The 23,290-nt window shown below is 46.0% G+C and overlaps 1 protein-coding gene across 2 annotated transcripts in view; it reads right to left on the reverse strand.

Moving 5' to 3' along the window:
* SEMA6C (semaphorin 6C) overlaps positions 1-23,290 on the reverse strand; it is a 131,069-nt gene that overhangs the window by 41,476 nt on the left and 66,303 nt on the right. For both annotated transcript variants that reach the window (XM_081840873.1, XM_081840874.1), the window contains exons 2-10: positions 10,887-11,065; positions 10,584-10,698; positions 9,515-9,572; positions 8,734-8,790; positions 7,731-7,832; positions 6,625-6,715; positions 3,988-4,110; positions 3,453-3,541; positions 949-1,166 (exon numbers count right to left, since the gene is read on the reverse strand). In XM_081840873.1, coding sequence (XP_081696999.1) covers positions 949-1,166; positions 3,453-3,541; positions 3,988-4,110; positions 6,625-6,715; positions 7,731-7,832; positions 8,734-8,790; positions 9,515-9,572; positions 10,584-10,698; positions 10,887-11,065 — 1,032 coding nt within the window. The remainder of the gene's footprint in view (positions 1-948; positions 1,167-3,452; positions 3,542-3,987; positions 4,111-6,624; positions 6,716-7,730; positions 7,833-8,733; positions 8,791-9,514; positions 9,573-10,583; positions 10,699-10,886; positions 11,066-23,290) is intronic.

The raw sequence follows: 23,290 nt of genomic DNA on the forward strand, positions 1-23,290 counted from the left end.
GGTGGGGTATAAATATTATTATCATTAAATTATTATTATCTATAACTCCTTCTGTAGCTCAGAGTTCGAATCCTGCTTGTGAATTCATCATGCTATAATGTTTCTTTAAATATTAAAAAAAGGAAAAAGCTTCCATTCTTCCACAAAGAATCTTCATTAGGTTCTCTTATTTTGGCCGTTAACTTTGCCAATTCTGCATAACTCATTGCTCTAATGATCCATTCTTCTTTGGTGGAAATTTCTCCTTCCTTCCATTTTTGTGCATAAAGGATCCTAGCTGCTGTTGTTGCAAGCATAAACCACGTGCCGTCTTTAGGAGGGAGAGCTATCGGTGGCAGAGCAGCCACGCAGACAGTCACAAATTCAATTTCCAGGAATGACCTGGGAACATCCCCTGGACAGCTGCTGCCAGTCAGTGTGGACAATATTGTGCTAGATGAACCAGCGGTCCGTCTCCCTCTAAGGCAGCTCCCTGTATCTCTCCGAAGCAAAGTAGCCTCATCTTGTCACATGTTACAGCCGCTAGGATGCTAAACTGCAGCTCAGGTCTTGCAAGGCCTTGCCAGAAAGACGAGAGACATACAAGCTAGCGGCTCGGCAAAACTTACTGACCACCTGCCCCATTCGTATCCTTCCTTTCCACCAAATGGTGGCTAATAGCAAGGAAGCCTTGTAAAAACAACTGTCAGTTCAGGTTCTGCAAAGTTTATTTTAAGGCTGCCGGAAAAGAGGCAAGACTCATGCAAGCTAACAGCTCAGGTTCTGCAAGGCCCATTTCAACCACCTGAGCTCTGCGCAAGACCCTTTAATTCCTTCTTGCCAAAAGAGAGAAGATCCCTTCGAATTAAGCGCTCAGGTTGGGCAAAGCTCATTTTAAGGACCCCGACAAATTAGCAGCTCAGGTTCTGCAAAGTTTGGGAGAAGGCAAGGCTTTGCAGCAGCAGTTACCTGTTGGACTGGGTGGCAAAGACCCCGAAGATGGCGGGCCGGCCATTCACCTGCGTCACGTCCGTCACAGCCTGAAGGACGTCGAAGTAGAAAAAGGAATCTCCAGGGACAGAGCAGTTGAGGCGAGCTTTGAGGAAGGAGGTCCAGTATTTTTCCAGCACTCGGGGAGAGCCCCCCATGTCGTTCTTGCACACCCGCCCCACCCGGGAGAAGATAACCTGGAATCGGAGATGAAGGAGAGAGAGATCAGGGCGGGTTGTTTTCCCAGAGGGATAAAATGCATCTCTGCTGGAATAGCTAAACCATGAACCTTGGGATATTTAATAATGTTATCAAGTAGCTATTGCTGCTCATTAGGCTTCATTCGTGCCATGTGCTATCATATCACAATCAAACAGCGTCATCATAAATTTGCTTTGTTTTTATACTGTCATGATCCACCTTGTAATAAAGAATGCCCTCCCCCCAAATTTAATAGTCTATACGTTTAATAAGGGGACGCGCGTGGCGCTGTGGGTTAAACCACAGAGCCTAGGACTTGCCAATCAGAAGGTCGGCGGTTCGAATCCCTGCGACGGGGTGAGCTCCCATTGCTCGGTCCCTGCTCCTGCCAACCTAGCAGTTCAAAAGCACGTCAAAGTGCAAGTAGATAAATAGCTTCCAGCGGGAAGGTAAACGGCATTTCCGTGCGCTGCCCTGGTTCGCCAGAAGCGGCTTAGTCATGCTGGCCACATGACCCGGAAGCTGTACGCCGGCTCTCTCGGCCAGTAAAGCGAGATGTGGCCACAACCCCAGAGTCGGCCACGACTGGACCTAATGGTCAGGGGTCCCTTTACCTTTACCTTTTACATTTAATAAGCTACCGTATAAGACACACTTTTTTCTTCCTAAAAAGTAAGGGGAAATGCGTCTTACGGAGCAAATGTGTGGTCCCTGGAGCCGAATTGCCCAGGCGCAAAAAGCAGATCATGCACTTTTTTTTGAAAGAGGGAAGTGGGTGTTGAAACAAAGCTGCTGATCGTTTGCCAGTCGGGGAGGGAGATAAGGGACGCTAGAGATAAAGGAGGCTGCCTGGGAGTGGGGAGGTAAAGATAGCAAACTTGCAAAGGGGGGAAACAGGAAAACTAAAGCTGTAGGGAGAGAAATTAGAAGAAAAGGAGGAGCAAAAAACTGCTCCAGTTAAGGAAAAGACACTAAGGCAAACAAGAGGGAAGGGAGTGTTGAAAGGAAACAGCTGATCGGTGGGATCGGGAGAGAGATAAGGGAGGCTAGGAGGCTGCCTAGGAGGGGGCAGGTAAAAGCCCATGGATCCTTAGGATATTTACACTGGGCCACCCCAAATTCACCATCAGATCACATAGCACGTCCATGGCTACAGCCTGCACCAAAAAAATCACGCACCCACTGTTGTGTGGGGCTGCATTGGTGCAAAAATGTGGTTACAAAGCACGGATCCACATGGATCCTTAGGATTTTTGCATTGGGTCACCCCATATTCACCATCAGATCACATGTCCGTGGCCACAGCATGAACCACAAAAATTACACATCCTCTGTTTCGTTCAGAATTTTTTCTTCTTGTTGTTTTCCTCCTCTAAAAACTAGGTGTGTCTTACGGTCAGGTGCGTCTTATGGAGCGAAAAATATGGTAACACACCAATGCTCCCAGTTACAGGAACAGACTATTTCTCCCAACCAAATCTAAAAATGCAGTAAGGTTCCAGTCCTCATGGTCAGAATAAGAGAGGAAGCCACCTTATTCTGCATAATTATAGAGCTGGAATGGACCCCAAGGGGGAATTTTATTAATATATTTTTTTTTGTTTGCTGCTTTTATATCCCACCCTTTCCCCTCCAAGAATTCAAGGCAACGTACATAGTTTTCTGTCTCCACGTTTTATCCCCAAAACATCCCTGCTAGGTCGCGCTGCCCCAAAGTCACCGAGGGAGTGTCATTTCTGAGTGAACTTGGGTTTCTCTCCCAGGTCTGACATCACAATCGTCTTACGGCAAAGCTACGCAATTCCCCCAGAGAGAGGAAGCCACGGCGGTTAAAAGCCAGTCGAGGGCGGGGCCCGCGCATGTGGCCCTGTCAAACGCACACTTGAAACCCCAGAAAACCCATGCGCACTGTCCGCCATTTTGGATACCCCAGAAAACTCATGCGCACTGTCCGCCATTTTGGATACCCCAGAAAACTCATGCGCACTGTCCGCCATTTTAGATACCCCAGAAAACTCATGCGCGCTGTCCGCCATCTTGGATACCCTAGAAAACTCATGCGCACTGTCCGCCATTTTGGATACCCCAGAAAACTCATGCGCACTGTCCGCCATTTTGGATACCCAGAAAACTCATGCGCGCTGTCCGCCATCTTGGATACCCTAGAAAACTCATGCGCACTGTCCGCCATCTTGGATACCCCAGAAAACTCATGCACGCTGTCCGTCATCTTGGATAACCCAGAAAACTCATGCGCACTGTCCGCCATCTTGAATACTCACCCGTCCCAAGGTGGTGTATTCCATGGAGATCTCCCGGAAGAAGAAATAGACGTAATTGCCGTACTCGAGCGCATGCAGGAAATGTGGTTCTGGAGGGGGAGAAGTTGTTTTTTAAAACGTGGGGGCCTGGCAGTTTCTGGCCGTCCTGCCCGACGCCATTTTGTTTATCAAGGAAAGGAAGCAGAAACTGAGCAGTTACCCCCATTCTTCCCACAGGAGACTTCGTTCATTTCCCCCTCCACCGTGCCATCTCCCCGCATATGCGCTTAGCGGCGCATGTTTTCTTCGCAGACGCATTTCCGCCAGAGAACCGCACTGCAAAATTTGGGATTTTTGGCCTTCCGGTTGGCAGACCGCTTTGGAAAGCGGAAGTTGGGTCGGTTCCCCTTCTGTTGGCGAACCGAATCGAGCTCTTCCCCGTCACCCGAACTCGCTCCCCCTTTCGCCGTCTCCGGAACGAAAAAAGAGGACTCGCTAATCGTATCTGTTGGTCACACTCTGCCGTCAACAGTTCCCTCTGCACCCCCCCCCTCACCTCTCAGCCACTTGGAGTCATATTTGACAGTCCTCAACACCGGACTCCTCTCGCCCAGACTTCGGTAGATGACGGTGTCGCTGGCTTGGAAGTCTGCCACCGTGGCAGAATAGAGATTTCCTTCTGCGAAGGAGAGGAAAAAGAGGAAGGGGGCACACCCCCAAATTTCCCATGAGGCTGCATTCAAACGTGCCAAAGCCTCCAGTTATTAACTTCTTTCATAATATCAAAACAGAAGTGGGAACTTCAGCAAAGACGTTCCAAGGCACGCAACATCACAAGCATGGGTCAAGCGGGAGCTGCAACTGAGTGTTGCAGCATAGAGAGAGCTTTTGTTCAGATGCTCCATTCAGATGCCACCTTGAGCTGCCTGAACATCATGTCAATGTAATGTTCTTTTTCAGGGTGGGGAGGAGACTTTTATTCCAAACCATGAGGACTAGAATCTTGCTTTTAGGGAATCTTTTTGGCCTGCCGGGCCAGATATTTTACCCTACACCCCACACCCCACTACAGACCAACTTTGACAGGTAGGTGGGACCACCACCCCTGTCCGTCACCTGCCGTCAGAACGATGTGCCAGGTGATTGACACCTGTCGAAGCACAAAAAGAGGTCGCTAAAAATGGAGTGTTTTCCCCTCCACAGAAAAAGCAGCTTGTATTCAAATGGAGCATCGTTTTCCTTGTTTTAAATATATCTTTATTGATTTAAAATAAATACATTTATGAAAAAACAGATGGACAAACAAGTAAACAAACATACAAACATACAAACAAACAAACAACAGAAGAATCAAACAAACCACCCCACCAAAAGATACAACAAGATTAATATAACTATCATCATATATACTCCTGGTACTGAAAGCAATTATAAAACTTATAGAGAAGAAAATAAAAAATGACTTCCACTTAATCTCACTGTACTTTATCCATCAATTACTTTATACCGCACAGTTACATATCTCTTATACATCTTTTTCCTTCCGTAGAAATTTGCAGAGATCTTTACACAATGCTTCCCAAGGCCCCTCACTAGCCAGATGTGGAAGTCCGGCGGGTCAAATTTAGCCGGTGGGTTGGAGGTTCCCTGCCTGATTTAGGGGGGAAACCCTAACTCACTCAGCATCTTTCAGGCAAGGGTAGGATCCCAAGGATGAACTCTTAAATATTCCACCCCACTTTTTTCTCCAAGGAGCACAAAGTGGCACACATGGTTATCCCTCTGTCCTTTTCACCCTCACAACGACCCTGCGGTATAGGTCACCACATCGAGGTTCATGATTTGAACCCTGGTCTCTCCTGCGTCCTTGTCATATACAGTCATACCTCGGGTTACAGACCCTTCAGGTTGTGTTTTTTTCAGGTTACGGACAGCCTAAACCCGGAAGTACCAGAACGGGATACATCCGGGTTTCGGCTGTCGCGCATGCGCAGAAGTACTAAATCAAGCTTTGCGCATCTGCACCAAATCGCAGGTGCACAGACACGGGTTGCGAATGTACATCCCACACGGATCACGTTCACAACCCAAGCGTCCACTGTACACTCTAACCACAACACCACACTGGCTCGAAGCTGGAGCCGCATTGTTGGAGTCAAGCAATAGTCCAGGTGGGATGCGGCTGGCGCTGTGGGTTAAACCACAGAGCCTAGGGCTTGCTGATCAGAAGGTTGGCGGTTTGAATCCCCGCGACGGGGCGAGCTCCCGTTGCTCGGTCCCTGCTCCTGCCAACCTAGCAGTTCAAAAGCACACCAGTGCGAGTAGATAAATAGGTACCACTCCAGCGGGAAGGTAAACGGTGTTTCCATGCACTCTGGTTTCCGTCACGGTGTCCCATTGTGCCACAAGCAGTTTAGTCATGCTGGGTACTTGACCCGGAAAGCTGTCTGTGGACAAACGTCAGCTACCCTGGCCTGAAAGCGAGATGAGCGTCCCAACCCCATAGTTGCCTTTGACTGGACTTAACCGTCCAGCGGTCCTTCTCCTTTTTACCTTACAAGCCCCACACATCAAGCGCTTCCCACAGGAAAGGTTCTCCGGTACCAAAACTCAAGTGGATACTGTCCCAGATTCAGAGACCTCAGCGGACACAGGCAATGCACCTCCTTATATTTCATGCTCTCTTTTTCCTCTGCTTTCTATCTCATACACCACCGCCCCTTGCTATGTCCTTCAATTCTCCCTCTCAAATTTTCTTTTCTTGCGTGGTAGACAGCATAAGGGATGTGGGTGGCGCTGTGGGTTAAACCACAGAGCCTAGGGCTTGCCGATCAGAAGGTCAGCGGTTCGATTCCCCCTGACGGGGTGAGCTCCCGTTGCTCGGTCCCTGCTCCTGCCAACCTAGCAGTTCGAAAGCACGTCAAAGTGCAAGTAGATAAATAGGTACCACTCCGGCGGAAAGGTAAACGCCGTTTCCGTGCGCTGCTCTGGTTCGCCAGAAGCGGCTTAGTCATGCTGGCCACATGACCCAGAAGCTGTACGCCGGCTCCCTCGGCCAATAAAGCAAGATGAGCGCCGCAACCTCAGAGTCGGCCACGACTGGACCTAATGGTCAGGGGTCCCTTTACCTTTAATTGTTCAGGTACAAAAAACGCACACCCTGAAACGCACCACACAAGTTTTAAGGACGTACCTGCGAAAAGCGCCACGTTGTTCTGCTTTGCGTCAAAGGGACACCGCGCTTGTCCGTTCAGCTCCTCCCCTTCCTGCTCCAAGTTGCTGATCTGCGGGCCACAGAAATTGGGGTGAGTTTAGTCAAAGGCAGATGCCCTAAGCCCCAAACCCAAGAAAGAGCCACACACGCTCGGTTCCACAAGGTCCCAGCATGCTTTGTGGCGCTGCCAAGTAACCACCCGATTTGCGACAGGAAGGTGTCTCCCTTTGCGGGTGAGGAATCTTCCTCAACGCAAGGGCCGCAATGACTGCTGAGGGCCGCATGCCAGAGGTAGGCGGGGCCAAAGGGGCGGGGCCACACATGCAAATTTCGCACGTGCAAATGCATTTGCAAATTTCACCGGCGTAAATTTCGGAAAGGCAAATCTCCCTGTTGTGCGGCAGGTAGAGTTTCCATCTTGTCTTAAACCTATTTGTTGTTGCCGCTTTTAGTAATCTTATGCATCAGCGGCCTTGAGGTGGTTTGTTAGGAAGGCAATTAAATACACCAATGACAGCAAAATAAAATAAAATAATTAAAATAAAAAACAAAACAAAACAATAAAACAAAACAAATAAATTAAAAAACAAAACAAAACAAAAATAATTAAATTTAAAAACTAAACAATAAAACAAGTATATTACGTTATATTAGAAAACTAAACAAAACAAAAATAACTAAATTAAATTTAAAAACAATAAAATAAAATAAATAAAATAAATAAAATAAAATAAAATAAAATAAAATAAAATAAAATAAAATAAAATAAAATAAAATAAAATAAAATAAAATAAAATAAAATAAAATAAAATAAAATAAAATAGAGGCTACTTTTGTCACTCTCTCACATCCCCTTCTCCATTCAGAAAAGCAAGAGGCATTATCAGATATTATCCAGCTGGTCAAAAACGCTCTGGGAAGGTGTGGCTCAAGGTCAGTGGAGGGGCGTGGCTTGGGGACAGGGGGCCTGGCTCAAGGCGTGGCTAAGGAGAGTTCTGTGGAGCAGAGACAGGTGGCCGCATTTGGCCCCCGTGGGGTTCCGGTTCCCGACCAATCCATCAACTGGTCCCGAACCAGCTCCATACCTTGTAGGTCCGGCACATGGGGTTGAAGGCGTTTGTCCCACACGCCAAGAGGGTTTCTTCGTTCTTCTGAACCAAGACTTTGATGTAGTTGTAACATTCATTCTGGAATCGGGGCAGAGAGAGAAAGGTCAGGGACTTACCCCAGAGTTGGGGGAACACTTAGAATAATTTTTTATTTTCATGTTGTGATTTTATGTTGTAACCTGCTTGAGACCTGCGGGTATATTTAATAAATAAGTAAATAAAATAATAGAATAACAGAATCATCTATTATTATTATTATTTATTTATTTATTTATTTATTTATTTATTTATTTATTTTTTGTACCCCGCCCATCTGGCTGGGTTTCCCCAGCCACTTTGGGCGGCTTCCATAGAAACCAAAAATACACTAAAATATCACAGATTAAAAACTTCCCTGAACAGGGCTGCCTTCAGATGCCTTCTAAATGTCAGGTGGTTATTTATCACTTCGACATCTGATGGGAGGGCGTTGCACAGGGCAGGTGCCACTACCGAGAAGGCCCTCTGCCTGGTTCCCTGTAGCTTTGCTTCTTGCAATGAGGGAACCGCCAGAAGGCCCTCGGAGCTGGACCTCAGTGTCCGGGCTGAACGATGGGGGTGGAGACGCTCCTTCAGATATACAGGACCGAGGCTGTTTCGGGCTTTCAAGGTCAGCACCAACACTTTGAAATGTGCTCGGAAACGTACTGGGAGCCAATGTAGGTCTTTCAAGACCGGTGTTATGTGGTCTCGGCAGTCTCCAACGATGGGGGTGGAGACGCTCCTTCAGGTATACTGGTATACCTAGTCCAATCCCCTTCAATGCAGATTTATTTCGCACCACGTGGGGCTCAAACCCACAACCTTGAGATAAAGCTTCTCATGCTCTACCAACTGAGCTTTCCCACCTCACACAGGCAAATGCCACTGTTAGTCCCAAGGATAATCAGGACGCAGAAACTAAAACAGATCCTAGAACCGAGACCCTCGTGGTTCTTACCCGGAGCTTTCCTCTCATCGCACAATTTTCCATGTCTTGCGTCTTCCATGTGAGGTGCTGAGAGTGAGGTGGAGGAAAGAGAAATCAGAACAAGGCAATGGTTAGAGGGTGGTGAAATCGTGTTCTAGGTGATACATGATCTAGAACAAGCAAGGGGCTGGTTTTCAACGTTGCAGACATTTAGCGGAATTCTTTCTAGGTAGTATGCTCTTCTCAGTGAAAGAGCGGTACGAGGCAACACACAAAAGATCCTATTGAGAATGTGGTCTAGGTTTCCTCATAGCAACAATGGCAGGTTCTAGGTAGCACAACTAGGTTCTAGGTAGCTGGACTATAAAGAAGGCTGATCGTCGAAGAACGGATGCTTTTGAATTCTGGTGCTGGAGGAGACTCTTGAGAGTCCCATGGACTGCAAGAAGATCCAACCTCTCCATTCTGAAGGAAATCAGCCCTGAGTGCTCACTGGAAGGACAGATCCTGAAGCTGAGGCTCCAAGACTTTGGCCGCCTCATGAGAAGAGAAGACTCCCTGGAAAAGACCCTGATGCTGGGAAAGATGGAGGGCACAAGGAGAAGGGGACAACGGAGGACGAGATGGTGGGACAGTGTTCTTGAAGCTACCAGCATGAGTTTGGCCAAACTGCGGGAGGCAGTGGAAGACAGGAGTGCCTGGCGTGCCCTGGTCCAGGGGGTCACGAAGAGGCGGACACAACTAAACGACTAAACAACAACAGGTAGCACAACCAGGTCTTAAGCCATTGGGTTAAAAAACAACAACTCACCCTTTTTGGAGAGAAGTCGTCTTTGGTCCGTCGGAGATCAAAGGCATAGACATGGTCTCTGATGGCCGGCAAGGTGGTAGGGAGAGAAAAGAGAAAGAGATAAATAATTTCCTCACTTGTACAACTCAAGCACTGCTGAGGAAGGTAAAAGGTGAGAGCCACTTTGCATTTGAACAGTCTGGGATCCGGTAGGTCCTCCATCTTGGAATCTCTGTATCCTGACTTTATTACGGCTTCTGCTGGTCCATGGCTGATTCTCAGCATCAAAGGGCAAGATCCTAGCTCAGACCAGATCCCAGGACCCCAAACGTTGGAAATGCAAACAGAAGAAAAGAAAGAGTGTTGGAGATGTGAAACAGAAGGGACGTTCTATCATATGTGGTGGGATTGTAAGGAGGTAAAATCCTACTGGGAAATGATATACAATGAATGGAAGAAAATGTTAAAAATAACTTTTGTAAAAAAACAACCCAGAAGCCTTTTTATTAGGTATTTTAGGTCAAGACATACCAAAAGAAATGAGGACTTTATTTATGTATGCCACTACAGCAGCAAGAATGTTGACTGCACAACATTGGAAGACTGCAGAAATACCAACTAAAGAACAATGGCAAGTTGATGAACTATGCAGAACTGGCAAAAATGACAGATAGACTAAGAGAAAAGGACAACATAGCCTTTGAAAAAGATTGGAAACCATTTGTATTATATTTGCAGAAACAAAGAAAGGCAATAGACTCGATGGCAGGATTTAAATAAACACCCACATTATTAGCATCAGAAAATGTTTGGAAGATAGTGAAATAAGATGGTGTATTTAATTTTATTTTTATGTTTTTAAGGTTTGGTGTTATGTGATTAATAACTTTTTCTGTTGAGAGACAGCAAAGCAGGTGAGAATAGAAACAAACCAGAAACACAAGTCTTGGAGGGGAGGGAGGGAGGAATATACAGTAACCGTTAAGGATTTGAGATGTATGTAATGAATGAAAAATGAATAAAATAAAATTTAAAAAGGAAAAGCAAACACAACGGCTGCCAACACCACCTTCCCTGCCCTGTCACTTACCGCGCGGCAATGAAAAGGGTTTGGTTGAGTCTCAGCATGCTCTGGAAATCCAGGCCTAGCTGGGCAGTGTCATCGTCCCCTACGAGGCCACGGAAAACAGGATACTGGGATTTTCCTGGTGGGTTGGGAGAGAAAGAATGCCCTATTAGAAAAGAAAAGGCCTCCTTCTACAGGAAAAGCCAGTTATCCCCTCTGCCCTCCATTCTCTCCAGTTGAGGGAGGATGGGGGAAGCAACACCTGTTGAATGCCTGCCTGCCCTGGTTTCACTGTGCGAATAGTTTGAAAGCGGGCTGCAGACTCACCTGCCCCGCCGACGGTGCTGAGCGGAGTCAAATCCTTAGGGAAGGAAGTCGCAGATGCCAGGAAGAATAAAAGGGCAGGCTGGAGGAAGGCAAGAATCATTCTCAGAACTTTCCCGGGAGGAGAGGAGAAGCGAGGGAGGCGGGTCCTAGGAGCGAAACATGCTTCCCTTTGGCAGGCCCTGGAAGAAAGCAGGAAAGAGGAGGGTTAATAATAATAATAATAATAACAATAAATTTTATTTATACCCCGCCCTCCCTAGCCAAGACCGGGCTCAGGGCGGCTAACACCCGATATAAAAACAAATTGACTGAAATACAACTTAAAAACAAGATTAAAACACTGATGCATATATGGTGGAATTGTTTAAACATCAAACAATTTTGGGAAACAATATATAACGAAATGAAAAAAAATGTTCAGATATTCATTTAGGAAAACACCAGAAGGTTTTCTATTGGGAATAGTACCAGGAAGTCTAAAGGAAGAAGACAAGACATTATATTTATACGCAGCAGTAGCCGCAAGGCTATTGATTGCGAAAAATTGGAAAAGTGGTATTGTACCGACAAAAACAGAGTGGCTTGCCAAATTATTGGAGTATTACAATATATCCAAAACAATGGGAGAAACTGGAAGGATCTCAAAAGAGAAGGTAGACAAGGATTGGAAGGTGTTTAAAGAATATTTGCAAAATCATATTGAAAAACCAGAACTCCTATTAGAATAAACAAGTTCCGTTATAAATACTGAAATACTAAATAAGATGGATAACAATGTGTAACAAAAAAAATAAGTAGAAAATCGGTTCAAAGGTGTGTGAAAATTTCAATAAAACTGGATTCACAGCAAAAATAAATAAATAAAAGGGGTGCATGTCAGGCAAACATTCATGCAGACATGTGCGTATTTGGAGAGATTTGCGGATATATTTTCACGAGGATTAAAAAAACCACAACTTTCCCAAAGTGATGTATGATTGCTAATAGGTGGAATGAATAAATGAATTTTATTATTTTGGTCACAAACCAGTACCAGCCCACATATAATATCAAGGAAGTCATAAAACACGATAGGGATACATTTGAATTTGCAATTAGGTAGAACAGGGACAATACAGATATAGCAACAGTTAAAAATATATATATATTAAAACTTGGCTAATAGGAGGAACAGCCCAAACGTCAGAAATTAGGTGGCAACGATTGGATAAAATAACTTCAGACATTGATATATCGGCCCATTCCTTTCCAACTGCAGTCAAGCTGTGGGAAGACTAGGTAAATGAACTCTGTGCATGCTCAGATGCACCCAACACACTTCAGGTGCTTGCTGGAGCAGAGCTGAAAAACTGAAAACAGCTTTTTGGGGGCAGGGAGGGTGAACCCACAGATTTTTGGGGGCAGCTACGGCTGCAATCAAGCCCCCTCAAATTTTCCTGCGGACCCGGAAAGAAAGGCGGGTGCAGAGTCTGCTAAGAGAGTCTCAATGCTCACAGAATCAAATGCTATAAATATCTAATCCATGCCCCCCCCCCAATTTGTTTAGTGAATTAACAGTGTGTACAATTTGTCTATCTTTGAATGCGTGGCCACGAATTGGCGTAGGACAGCTGGCGTCCCGGATCGGGTTGCAGTGGAAATCCCCTTCCACAGATCGGATGGAAACAAGCTCCACCCCCCCCAAAAAAAATATTTTGGGGAAATGGGGACATAATCCCAGAGCCCTAGAGGTCAGATTGTGTGGGGCAGTCTAGAATCCAGCAAGGATCAATTAAGGCTCGGAGCGTCTTTCTCTTTTAAGTTCCCTCAACTTTTCTTATATACGTTGTATGTATATAAATAGTTATTTCCTTAAACAAACAAGGCAATTGCAAATCAGCACCTCCAACACATAAGCAACAGGTGTAAATTAGCATTCCCTATTGCTATTATTCAATGCTATGGTTTTCCCAGTAGTGATGTATGGAAGTGAGAGCTGGACCATAAAGAAGGCTGATCGCCAAAGAACGGATGCTTTTGAATTCTGGTGCTGGAGGAGACTCTTGAGAGTCCCATGGACTGCAAGAAGATCAAACCGATCTATTCTGAAGGAAATCAGCCCTGAGTGATCACTGGAAGGACAGATCCTGAAGCTGAGGCTCCAAGACTTTGGCCACCTCATGAGAAGAGAAGACTCCCTGGAAAAGACCCTGATGTTGGGAAAGATGGAGGGCGCAAGGAGAAGGGGACGACAGAGGACGAGATGGTGGGACAGTGTTCTTGAAGCTGCCAACATGAGTTCGACCAAACTGCAGGAGGCAGTGGAAGACAGGAGGGCCTGGCGTGCTCTGGTCCAGGGGGTCACGAAGAGGCGGACACAACTAAACAACTAAACAACAACAATCATGTACTGAACAAAACCCTCGATCCGTCTACCTCAGTATGGTCTACACAAGGCATGTCCAACTCCCAAGAGAATGGTAAAGGTAAAAGGTAAAGGGACCCCTGACCATTAGGTCCAGTCGCTGATTGCTGAAGAATTGATGCTTTTGAATTCTGGTGCTGGAGGAGACTCTTGAGAGTCCCATGGACTGCAAGAAGATCCAACCTCTCCATTCTGAAGGAAATCAGCCCTGAGTGCTCACTGGAAGGACAGATCCTGAAGCTGAGGCTCCAAGACTTTGGCCACCTCAGGAGAAGAGAAGACTCCCTGGAAAAGACCCTGATGTTGGGAAAGATGGAGGGCACAAAGAGAAGGGGACGACAGAGGACCAGATGGTGGGACAGTGTTCTCGAGGCTACCAGCATGAAATTGTACAGCTTTTGGGGGGCAGGGTATAAATAATAAAATTAATAATAAAATTGTTGTTGTTTGAGAATAGGATGTTCCTATTTTCATGGGAGAAACGTTGGAGGATATGTAATAATAATAATAATAATAATAATAATAATAATAATACGGCCATCGGTTTTTCAGAGTATAATTCCTCTCCCAAGTTATCGCTCATCTTTTTTGTAAAGACTGCAATGCACAGGCCATCGGCAGAGAAAACAAACAAGCTCTTATTCTCCGCTGCTACCAGTACTAAATAATTGGCAACTGTGGCATGGACGGCGCTCTTATTACATACAGGCCTTGTGCTAAATAATTAGCATTTATAGTATTTATGAAGCTCTCGTTACTTGCAGCTCCCAGCTCTATAATAACAAATCAGCACATTTATCGTATTTATGGAGCGCTGTTTCTGTACAGCTCCTAGCACAGAGTAATAACGGGCACGTCTAGCATTTAAACTCTTTTTGCTTCCCTCTCCAAGCGCTTAATAATTGGTTAGCTTTTATGAAGCTGTGATTATTACAGCAATTACAGGCTGCTTGATAGCCTGCGCCTCTCCGAGAGGTTTGCAGACCATAAGATAATTATTTTTAAAAAGTCGAAGTGGAAATCAACAAATCAAAGTAACAGAATTGTGTAAAACCCGCAATAAAACCAGCAGCGATGACTATAAAAATCAAATCACATTTCCTACATGGGGATTTCACTTTCCGGACAAACCTATAATGAAACGAAGGAAAAGCATCAGCTAAGTATTCAGTTCACTGGGTTCGATACCAGCAGAGCGAGAAGCACAGAATTATCTAGGATTTATTACAGCGCAGGCTGAAATTCACAGGATCGGATGAAGTTTCTTACTGGTGCCAAACTGTTAAGACTTCATCCGAAAAGGTTCTACTCAGAGTAGGACTCTTAGACTATCCATTTCAAGCCATCTATTCTCATCTTTTCGTAGCTGCCCAGTTCTAAGCTCCTTGAGGGCAGAGACTTTCCACACCAGCCCTGATGAACAAATTACCGTATTTTTCTGTGTATAAGTCTAGTCCCCCCCCCAAAAAAATAAATGTCAAAAATTAGGGGACGTCTTATACATGGACAGTGTATTTAAGATTTTCTTAAACCTGAGTCCCCCAAAATAGGGAGTGCTCTTATACATGGGGGCGTCTTATAGGCGGAAAAATACGGTAATTCACAATTTTTAAAGGAGTTGTCTCTTAAGGCCTCTCTCTCTCTCTCTCTCCTTTCCAGCTCTTCTTCGTATTCTTTGGCGATCTCTCGTAGCCGAGTAAGATTGTCTTCCATAAACACAGTTTTAACAATGAGTCCGTAAGTGACTGTGGGGGCCAATTCTGGACCCACACGTCCTTCCACAGTGGGGACATTAGTTTCCAGGCGGGAGTTGATCACGGTGTGGATTTGCCAAGCGTGCCTTCCTCTTAGCACGTTTCTGCCTTGTGTCCTGAATTCGAGTGTCTTCAAAGCCCATGACACCTTTGGTAAAGGCTCCAACTGGAGTGCTCGCAGGCCAGTGTCTCCCAGTTGTCAGTGTTTAAGCCACTTCTGCCCTACGGAGGAGGTGGGTTTGTGGTTTTCACGGCCCCCTCCACGTGCGCGGGGACTGGAGCCCAGCCTCATGCGCAATTGGGGGGATTCCCGGCCGCATCATGCCCTGGCTAGCCAATCGGCTGGCTCAGGGGGCGTGGCCTGCCCTATTTAAGGCAGAACGTGGCCGGGGATCTCCCTCTTTGCCGCCCGCCAGCTGTTCCTGCTTTTCCCGCCCTATAAGTTTTTCGTTCCTTGACCTTGCTATGGACCTCAGTTGGTCGCCATTGAGGGGCCTGGTAGGAATTATTCCACTTGGAAAATTGGCACCAGCTGCTTGGTTTTCGCCTAAAGTAAAAGGGACCCCTGACCGCTAAGTCCAGTCGTGGCCAACTCTGGGGTTCTGGCACTCATCTTGCTTTATTGGCCGAGGGAGCCGGCGTACAGCTTCCGGGTCATCAGGCCAGCATGACTAAGCCGCTTCTGGCGAACCAGAGCAGCACATGGAAATGCCGTTTACCTTCCCGCCGGAGCGGTACCTATTTATCTACTTGCACTTTGACATGCTTTCAAACTGCTAGGTGGGCAGGAGCAGGGACCGAGCAACGGGAGCTCACCCCGTCGTGGGGATTCAAACCACCGACCTTCTGATCGGCAAGCACCACCCACGTCCCTTTGGATTTTGCCTACCTCGTAGCAAATCATCACAACTTTCTGGATATTGGCGGTTAGGCATTGGTATTGTTCTGTAGGTGGAATAGGGGAGGTAGTGCCATCACCTACCCCACATATTGAAGGGTAGTCCAGTAAAGGATTCAGGGGGATGTGGCCCTGTCCAAAGCCTGGGGAGATGAGGGCCTAAGGCACGCCCCCTATCGGTGATCCTGGGGGAGTTCCTAGATGATGTGCATCAGCAGGACTCCCCCTACTGGTGGTTAACCCTTCCTGGACTTCAAGCGGACGGGCTGAAGTCGGATATACAGGGGTACCTCAGGTTACATACGCTTCAGGTTACATACGCTTCAGGTTACAGACTCCGCTAACCCAGAAATAGTGCTTCAGGTTAAGAACTTTGCTTCAGGATGAGACCAGAAATCATGCTCCGGCAGCGCGGCAGCAGCGGGAGGCCCCGTTAGCTAAAGTGGTACCTCAGGTTAAGAACAGTTTCAGGTTAAGAACGGACCTCCAGAACGAATTAAGTACTTAACCCGAGGTACCACTGTAGTCGGTTAGGACCAATGCCTAAGCCAATACCGCTCATCACCTGTAACCAATAAAGCTGCGGCCTTATTTAGCCCATTAACCTTAATAATTGCGTCATGTGTCATTATTTCCACGGGGGTGGGGGTGGGAACTCGCCACACAATACTACATTTTTTTAAGATTTGCCTTGAGACAGTCTTTAAACCTCCAGCCCCGCTTAACCAGCACCCCCTCTCTCCCCACATGCCCCTGTCTCTCTGGATCCCCAAAGTCACAGAAGAATCGGTCACCGCCAGTCTGGTGACGTGAGAGGAAACTCTTGTGGGAACTGTCTGTCTCCTTTCTCGACGTCTACCTGGCGTAGTTTCGCATCCTTGGGGAGCGCAGTCTCTCTGTGTGTGCGTGAGCCAGAGGCCCAGATGTTCCTGCAATTACTGCAGGGAAAAACTTGCACAGAGAGAAAACGGGATGCGTGCCTTGCTGGCAGGATGGGACCATGAGATTCAATCCTGCTTCTCCGCAATATGGGGAGGTATTGTCTGAGCTGCAGATGGTGACAACAGTCACGAAATTAAAAGACGCCTGCTCCTTGGGAGAAAGGCGATGGCAAACCTAGACAACATCTTAAAAAGCAGAGACATCACCTTGCCAACAAAGGTCCGTATATTTAAAGCCATGGTTTTCCCAGTAGTGATGGATGGAAGTGAGAGCTGGACCGTAAAGAAGGCTGATCACCAAAGAATTGATGCTTTTGAATTCTGGTGCTGGAGGAGACTCTTGAGAGTCCCATGGACTGCAAGAAGACCAAACCTCTCCATTCTGAAGGAAATCAGCCCTGAGTGCTCACTGAAAGGACAGATCCTGAAGCTGAGGCTCCAAGACTTTGTCCACCTCATGAGAAGAGAAGACTCCCTGGAAAAGACCCTGATGTTGGGAAAGATGGAGGGCACAAGGAGAAGGGGACAACAGAGGACAAGATGGTTAGACAGCGTTCTCAAAGCTACCAGCATGAGTCTGATCAAACTGCGGGAGGCAGTGGAAGACAGGAGTGCCTGGCGTGCTCTGGTCCATGGGGTCACGAAGAGTCGGACACGACTAAACGACTAAACAACAACAACAACAAATTGTCTAAACAGCGCCTAAAATAGCCCCTTTTTAAAAAATAAAAGGGGGGTTGATTTCTTTTGTGTGCTGCAAGTTAGACTCCATATACACACACACCGTAAAGCACAGTCCTTCTTCTAAGGAATCTGGGAACTGTAGTTTTCCCCTCTCAGAGCTACATTTCCAAGCACCCTTAACATACTATAGTTCCCAGGAGTCTTTGTGCTTTGAATGGAAGGTGTGTATGCAGCCCTATACTACGTCATAACAGAGTAAAAGTTGAAACTGTAATAAATGCTGACTAATAATAATAATTTCAAATGATGTATTGCCCTTTATCAAAAGATCTCAAGGCGGTGTACAACATTAGAAACATATTGTGAAGCATCAATGATAAAAACATTTTAAAAAATAGCGAAAAGCATGCTGACAGCAGGCCTAGTCATGGTGAAAACTACCTCTTGGAAATAGAGCCTCCTAAGTCAAAAGCAGTCTATCTCCATTTTGAATCCTAACCAAGCCTGAGCATCATGGCTACTGCCACATGTGGCCAGCAGGACTAAGCCACTTCTGGCGAATCAGAGCAGTGCACGGAAACGCCGTTTACCTTCCCGCCGGAGCAGGACCTATTTATCTACTTACACTTTGACATGCTTTCAAACTGCTAGGTTGGCAGGAGCAGGGACCGAGCAATGGGAGCTCACCCCGTCGTGGGGATTCGAACCGCCAACCTTCTGATCGGCAAGTCCTAGGCTCTGTGGTTTGGACCACAGTGCCACCCGCCATCAACACTGTACCCCCACAAATCAGAGAAATAACCAGAAGCCATTTTACACAACTTCAGTCCAGTTCCCAATACAGTGAAGGCTTGATATCAATCGGCAGGGAGTTCCAAAGAGCAGGAACTGCCATAGCTCACTAGTAGAGCATCTGCGTTCCATAGAAAAGGTCCCATAGGGCAGGGGGTGTTCCCTCTGTCTGAACCCCGATAGCTGCTGCCAGTCAGTGCAGGGTATACTGAGCCAATGGGGCAACAGTTCGACTCGGCTGAAGTCTTGTTTCTAACATTAGGAAGCTCTTCTGATGGTCTGAACTGCTCAACAGATCTCCTACAGCCCCACGAATAACCCAGAGATGCATTTTAAATAAAAGGACACATTCTACTCATGTGAAAACAAGCTGATTCCCGGAATGTCCGCGGGCCGGATTTAGGTGATTGGGCCGGATCCGGCCCCCGGGCCTTAGTTTGCCTACCCCTGTTCTAGAGTAAGTATATCGGTATGTAATGAATGAAGCTTTGTAGGGTTAAAGAAATTGAAAAAAACTGTGCAAAAGGTATAAAGATAGAGGTAATTTACATTAGACACAACAATTCAGAAAGATTAAAAATTTTGAGGTCTCAAAACAGAGGAAGGAAGTCAATATGTACGTGTATTTGTACGTAAAGTATGTTAAGATAGCTTGGTTTTCTTTGTAGGTTTGTTTTCTGTTCTTTTTGTTTCATTTCCTCCTGCCTTTTTTGGATTTTATGTTTGTAATTTTTGTTGCAATTACGCTTTGAAAATAAAATATAAAATATATGGCCTAGAGGTTTGTAAGCAAAAGGCTGGAGGCTGCCCGATTGGTGGGTTTTCTGCGTTGGTGAGGGGGTGGACTAGATGTCCTTGGGGGAACCCTTTCAGCTCAACGAGTTGAACCCCAGGTGGCTTCAGCATTGCTGCAATAGTTCAAGCCCCACGGCGGTCGCAGATTCATCCCAATTTCACTTTACTGCTGTGTTGTGGGTTTTTTTTTTTTTTTTAAAAAGGAATTTGCCTACCTCGAAAGGTCGTTGTGGAATAAGATCCACAAACGGAACGTGAGGAGAAGGAACATGAATTGGATTTCCAACGCCCTGGGCAACGGGGCAGCCGGCCCAGATCGAGGGGCAAAGCGCCAGCCTTTATAAATAGCCCATGGGTGGTGCACGTTTTAGCCATGCATGGCAATGAAAACAGCCGTGTGATATTTATGGAGGCAGAATCGCATAGCCAGGGAGAGGGAGGAGAGATGGAAAGGGTATGTGGGGAGAAAAACACTGGGTGGCCTTTGGAACGAAGAGGTGAACCAACAGGAGTTTCGCACAAAACTGAGAAACACTGGACTTTTAATTTATTTTTAAATGTCAAGTTCATAGTCCTTGTGGCAGAAGAAAACAGGTTGCTTTTATGAACAATAGTTGTAATTCTTTATTCTTTATTCTTTATACCCCGCTAGAGATGGAAAGGCCGGGGGGGGGGCGGAAAAATTGGGGGGAAAACCAGCCCCCCCGTTTCCCCCCCAGAAAAAATGAAAAAAAAAAAATAGTTTGATATAGTTTGAATATTCCACCCCCCCCCAATATTTTCCTGAAAAAAGTGGCTTTGGGGGGAAAACGGGGTGGGGAAAACCTGCCCCCCAATTTTTCCATTTTTTCCCCAGGTTTTCCAGAACCCACACTTTGGAGCTCCCTGTGGCAACAGCTCAAAACGTTTTCGTTCGGACCGGCCCATCTGAACACGTAGAAGCTGCATGCGATTTACTTCCTTTTAACCACTGCTGACGTTAATCATCTTTCGAATACTCTCAAATACCTGCTTTTAACTGTGTTTTATCAATCATTTTAATGTTCTGTTGTACATTAATGTAAATTGTTTAGAAGCTCTCTTACCAGCAAGCGGTTTATAATATATAATAACAAATTCAATTTAAAACACAAACACACAGGCACTCCTTTTCCTTTCAAACAGAGTTTGAGCCTTAGTGCAACATACTACAGTGGTGCCTCGCAAGACGAAATTAATCCGTTCCGTGAGGCTCTTCGTATAGTGGTTTTTTCGTCTTGCGAAGCAAGCCCATTGACGGCTTAGCGGATTAGCGCTATTAGCGGTTTAGCAGCTTTTAGCGATCAGCTGTTAAGCGGCTTATCAACGGATCAGCTGATAAGCGGCTTAGCGGCTTAGGAAAAGGGGGAAAAAAGGGGGGGAAACCCGCAGGAACTCGCAAGACATTTTGTCTTGCGAAGCAAGCCCATAGGGAAATTGGTTTTGCGAAGTGCCTCCAAAACGGAAAACCCTTTCGTCTAGCGGGTTTTCCGTCTTGCGAGGCGTTCGTCTTGCAGGACACCACTGTATTCAGTAACTGGATGTTGGTTCCTTTGGGGCCTGGCATGCAAAAAAATTGCCTTACGCTTTCCCCCGGCTGTCCTCAAGTAGAGATGAGAAGAAGGCCTGGAAAAAAGCCGGAAAAATTGGGGGGGGGGACAGGTTTCCCCCCGTTTCCCCCCCTGTATTTTCAGAAGTCCATGAGAAAAATGACGAAGAGGAAGAAGAAATGGAAAATGATAGCAGTAGTTCAGAAAATGAGATAGATAGAATAAACTGCATGTATATGTTGTGTCTTCTATTTTCTTTTTAAAGCACTACTCACAGGGTAGAACTTCTATGGAGATTAAATATTGAGGTGGACCTTAACTTTATTTGCTGTTGGTGCTAAGGGGCAAATCTGATTATCATTTATCTTGATGATTTCTTGCTTCTTCTTTTGAGGGAAAGGGGGGTGGTTACCTGTTTTATTGCAAGCATAATAATAATAATAATAATAATAATAATAATAATAATAATAATAATAATAATAATTTATTTCTACCCCGACCATCTGGCTGGGCTTCCCCAGCCACTCTAGGTGGCTTCCAACAAAATAATAAAATACAGTAATGCATCAAGCATTAAAAGCTTCCCTAAACAGGGCTGCCTTCAGATGTCTTCTAAAAGTCTGGTAGTAGTTGTTCTCTTTGACATCTGGTGGGAGGGGGTTCCACAGGGCAGGTGCCACCACCAAGAAGGCCCTCTGCCTGGTTCCCTGTAACCATAACCCTAATCCTAATACTTTTATATACACTGCGTTTCACGCAATTTGTAAAACTACTCCACAATGAACTTTTTTTCAATTTTTCAAAAATTTCCATTCTCCCCCTGGAAAAAAACAGGGGGGGAAACGTTCCCCCCCCCCATGGCTTCAAAATTTCCAGAAATTTTGCATCTCTAACCCCACCCCTCTGGCTTGGTTTCCCCAGCCACTCTGAGCGGCTCTCAACAGAATATTAAAAACACAACAAAACACCATACATTAAAAACTTCCCTAAACAGGGCTGCCTTCGGATGTCTTCTAAAAGTCAGACAGTTCTTTATTTCCTTGACATCTGACGGGAGGTGTGAACGAAATCATGTGACCTGAAACTGTTTTCATCCCTTTTCGGACATGCACTTTGGCCAAAACCGAGAAACCCTCGCTTTTTTGATTCTAAAGAGCCATGTTCCTAGTCTTCATTTCGGAAGGCTGGCGTTAATCCCTTTTACAGAGGGAATAGTTCTGAGGCCGATTTGTTCCCCCCACTTTTTAGACACGCATTTCTTTTAGGGATGCTTTTTGTTGTATGTTTTTCGGAGGAAGCGATTCACGAACGGAACAAACAAATACCGTATTTTTCGCTCTATAAGACGCACCAGACCACAAGATGCACCTAGTTTTTGGAGGAGGAAAACAAGAAAAAAAATATTCTGAATCTCAGAAGCCAGAACAGCAAGAGGGATCGCTGCACAGTGAAAACAGCAATCCCTCTTGCTGTTCTGGCTTCTGGGATAGCTGCGCAGCCTGCATTCGCTCCATAAGACGCACACACATTTCTCCTTACTTTTTAGGAGGGAAAAAGTGAGTCTTATGGAGCAAAAAATATGGTATTTTCCCCCACCCCCAGCAACCAACATCCAACAAACTCAGAGGAGACTCACTAAAAACATCTCCCCGAACACATTCATTCCTCAAACTCTTTCCCTCCCTCCATATTCCATCACTCCAGGATGCCAGGAACTTGGGCAAACAAACCCCCGCCCTCCCTCCCCATTGCCCCCCCCTGCACACACTAGCAATCAACCATCTGAAATGAGTTTGCCAATGAACAGAACAGGCAGCCAACCAACCTTATTTTGGCTCCCAGCTCACCCCTCCCTCCCTCCCACCTTGCAAATGCCACACATCCTTTTCTCAGGGAGCCTGAAAATTAATTTCCACCAAGATCTCCTTCCTTGAAGTCTCCTTAATCCTTCGATGAGGCGCTCGCTCGCTGGGGTTGTCTGTGGGTTGTTGCAGAGGGTTGGGGGTTTTTTTTTGGGGGGGGGGGAATATTACACACACACACACACACACACACATATATATATATATATATATATATATATATATATATATATATATTTCTTCCAAGACGCGGACGAGGTGAGAAGACTGTGATGTCGGATTATGTTTACACTTGTTAAACTGAACTTTCCAGCTGGTGTATAATTAGAATCCAAGAAGCGAGACGCCAGAGATAGAATTGGTTTAATAATAATTCTATATCGCGTATTTATATATCGTATAGGGAAGGAGGGGAGGATTCTGGGAGAGCACAGATACAGAAGGGATGGTGCACTTCTGGTCGGCAGGCCAAATTCGGCCCCCCGGGTAGCAGAATGCGGCCCCCGGGACCCTCGCAAGGCCATGCCTCTTTTTAACTTCCAAATACAGTGGTACCTTTTGTTCTGAAACTGAATCCGTTCCAGAAGTCTGTTCCAAAACCAAAGTGTTCCAAAAGCAAGGCGCGCTTTCCCGTAGAATGTAATGCAAAATGGATTGATCGGTTCCAGACTTTAAAAAGCAACCCCTAAAACAGGAATTTTTCATG

This window comes from Podarcis erhardii (genome assembly GCF_964252035.2).
Source record: "Podarcis erhardii genome assembly, chromosome: 15".
Taxonomy (NCBI): Eukaryota; Metazoa; Chordata; class Lepidosauria; order Squamata; family Lacertidae; genus Podarcis; species Podarcis erhardii.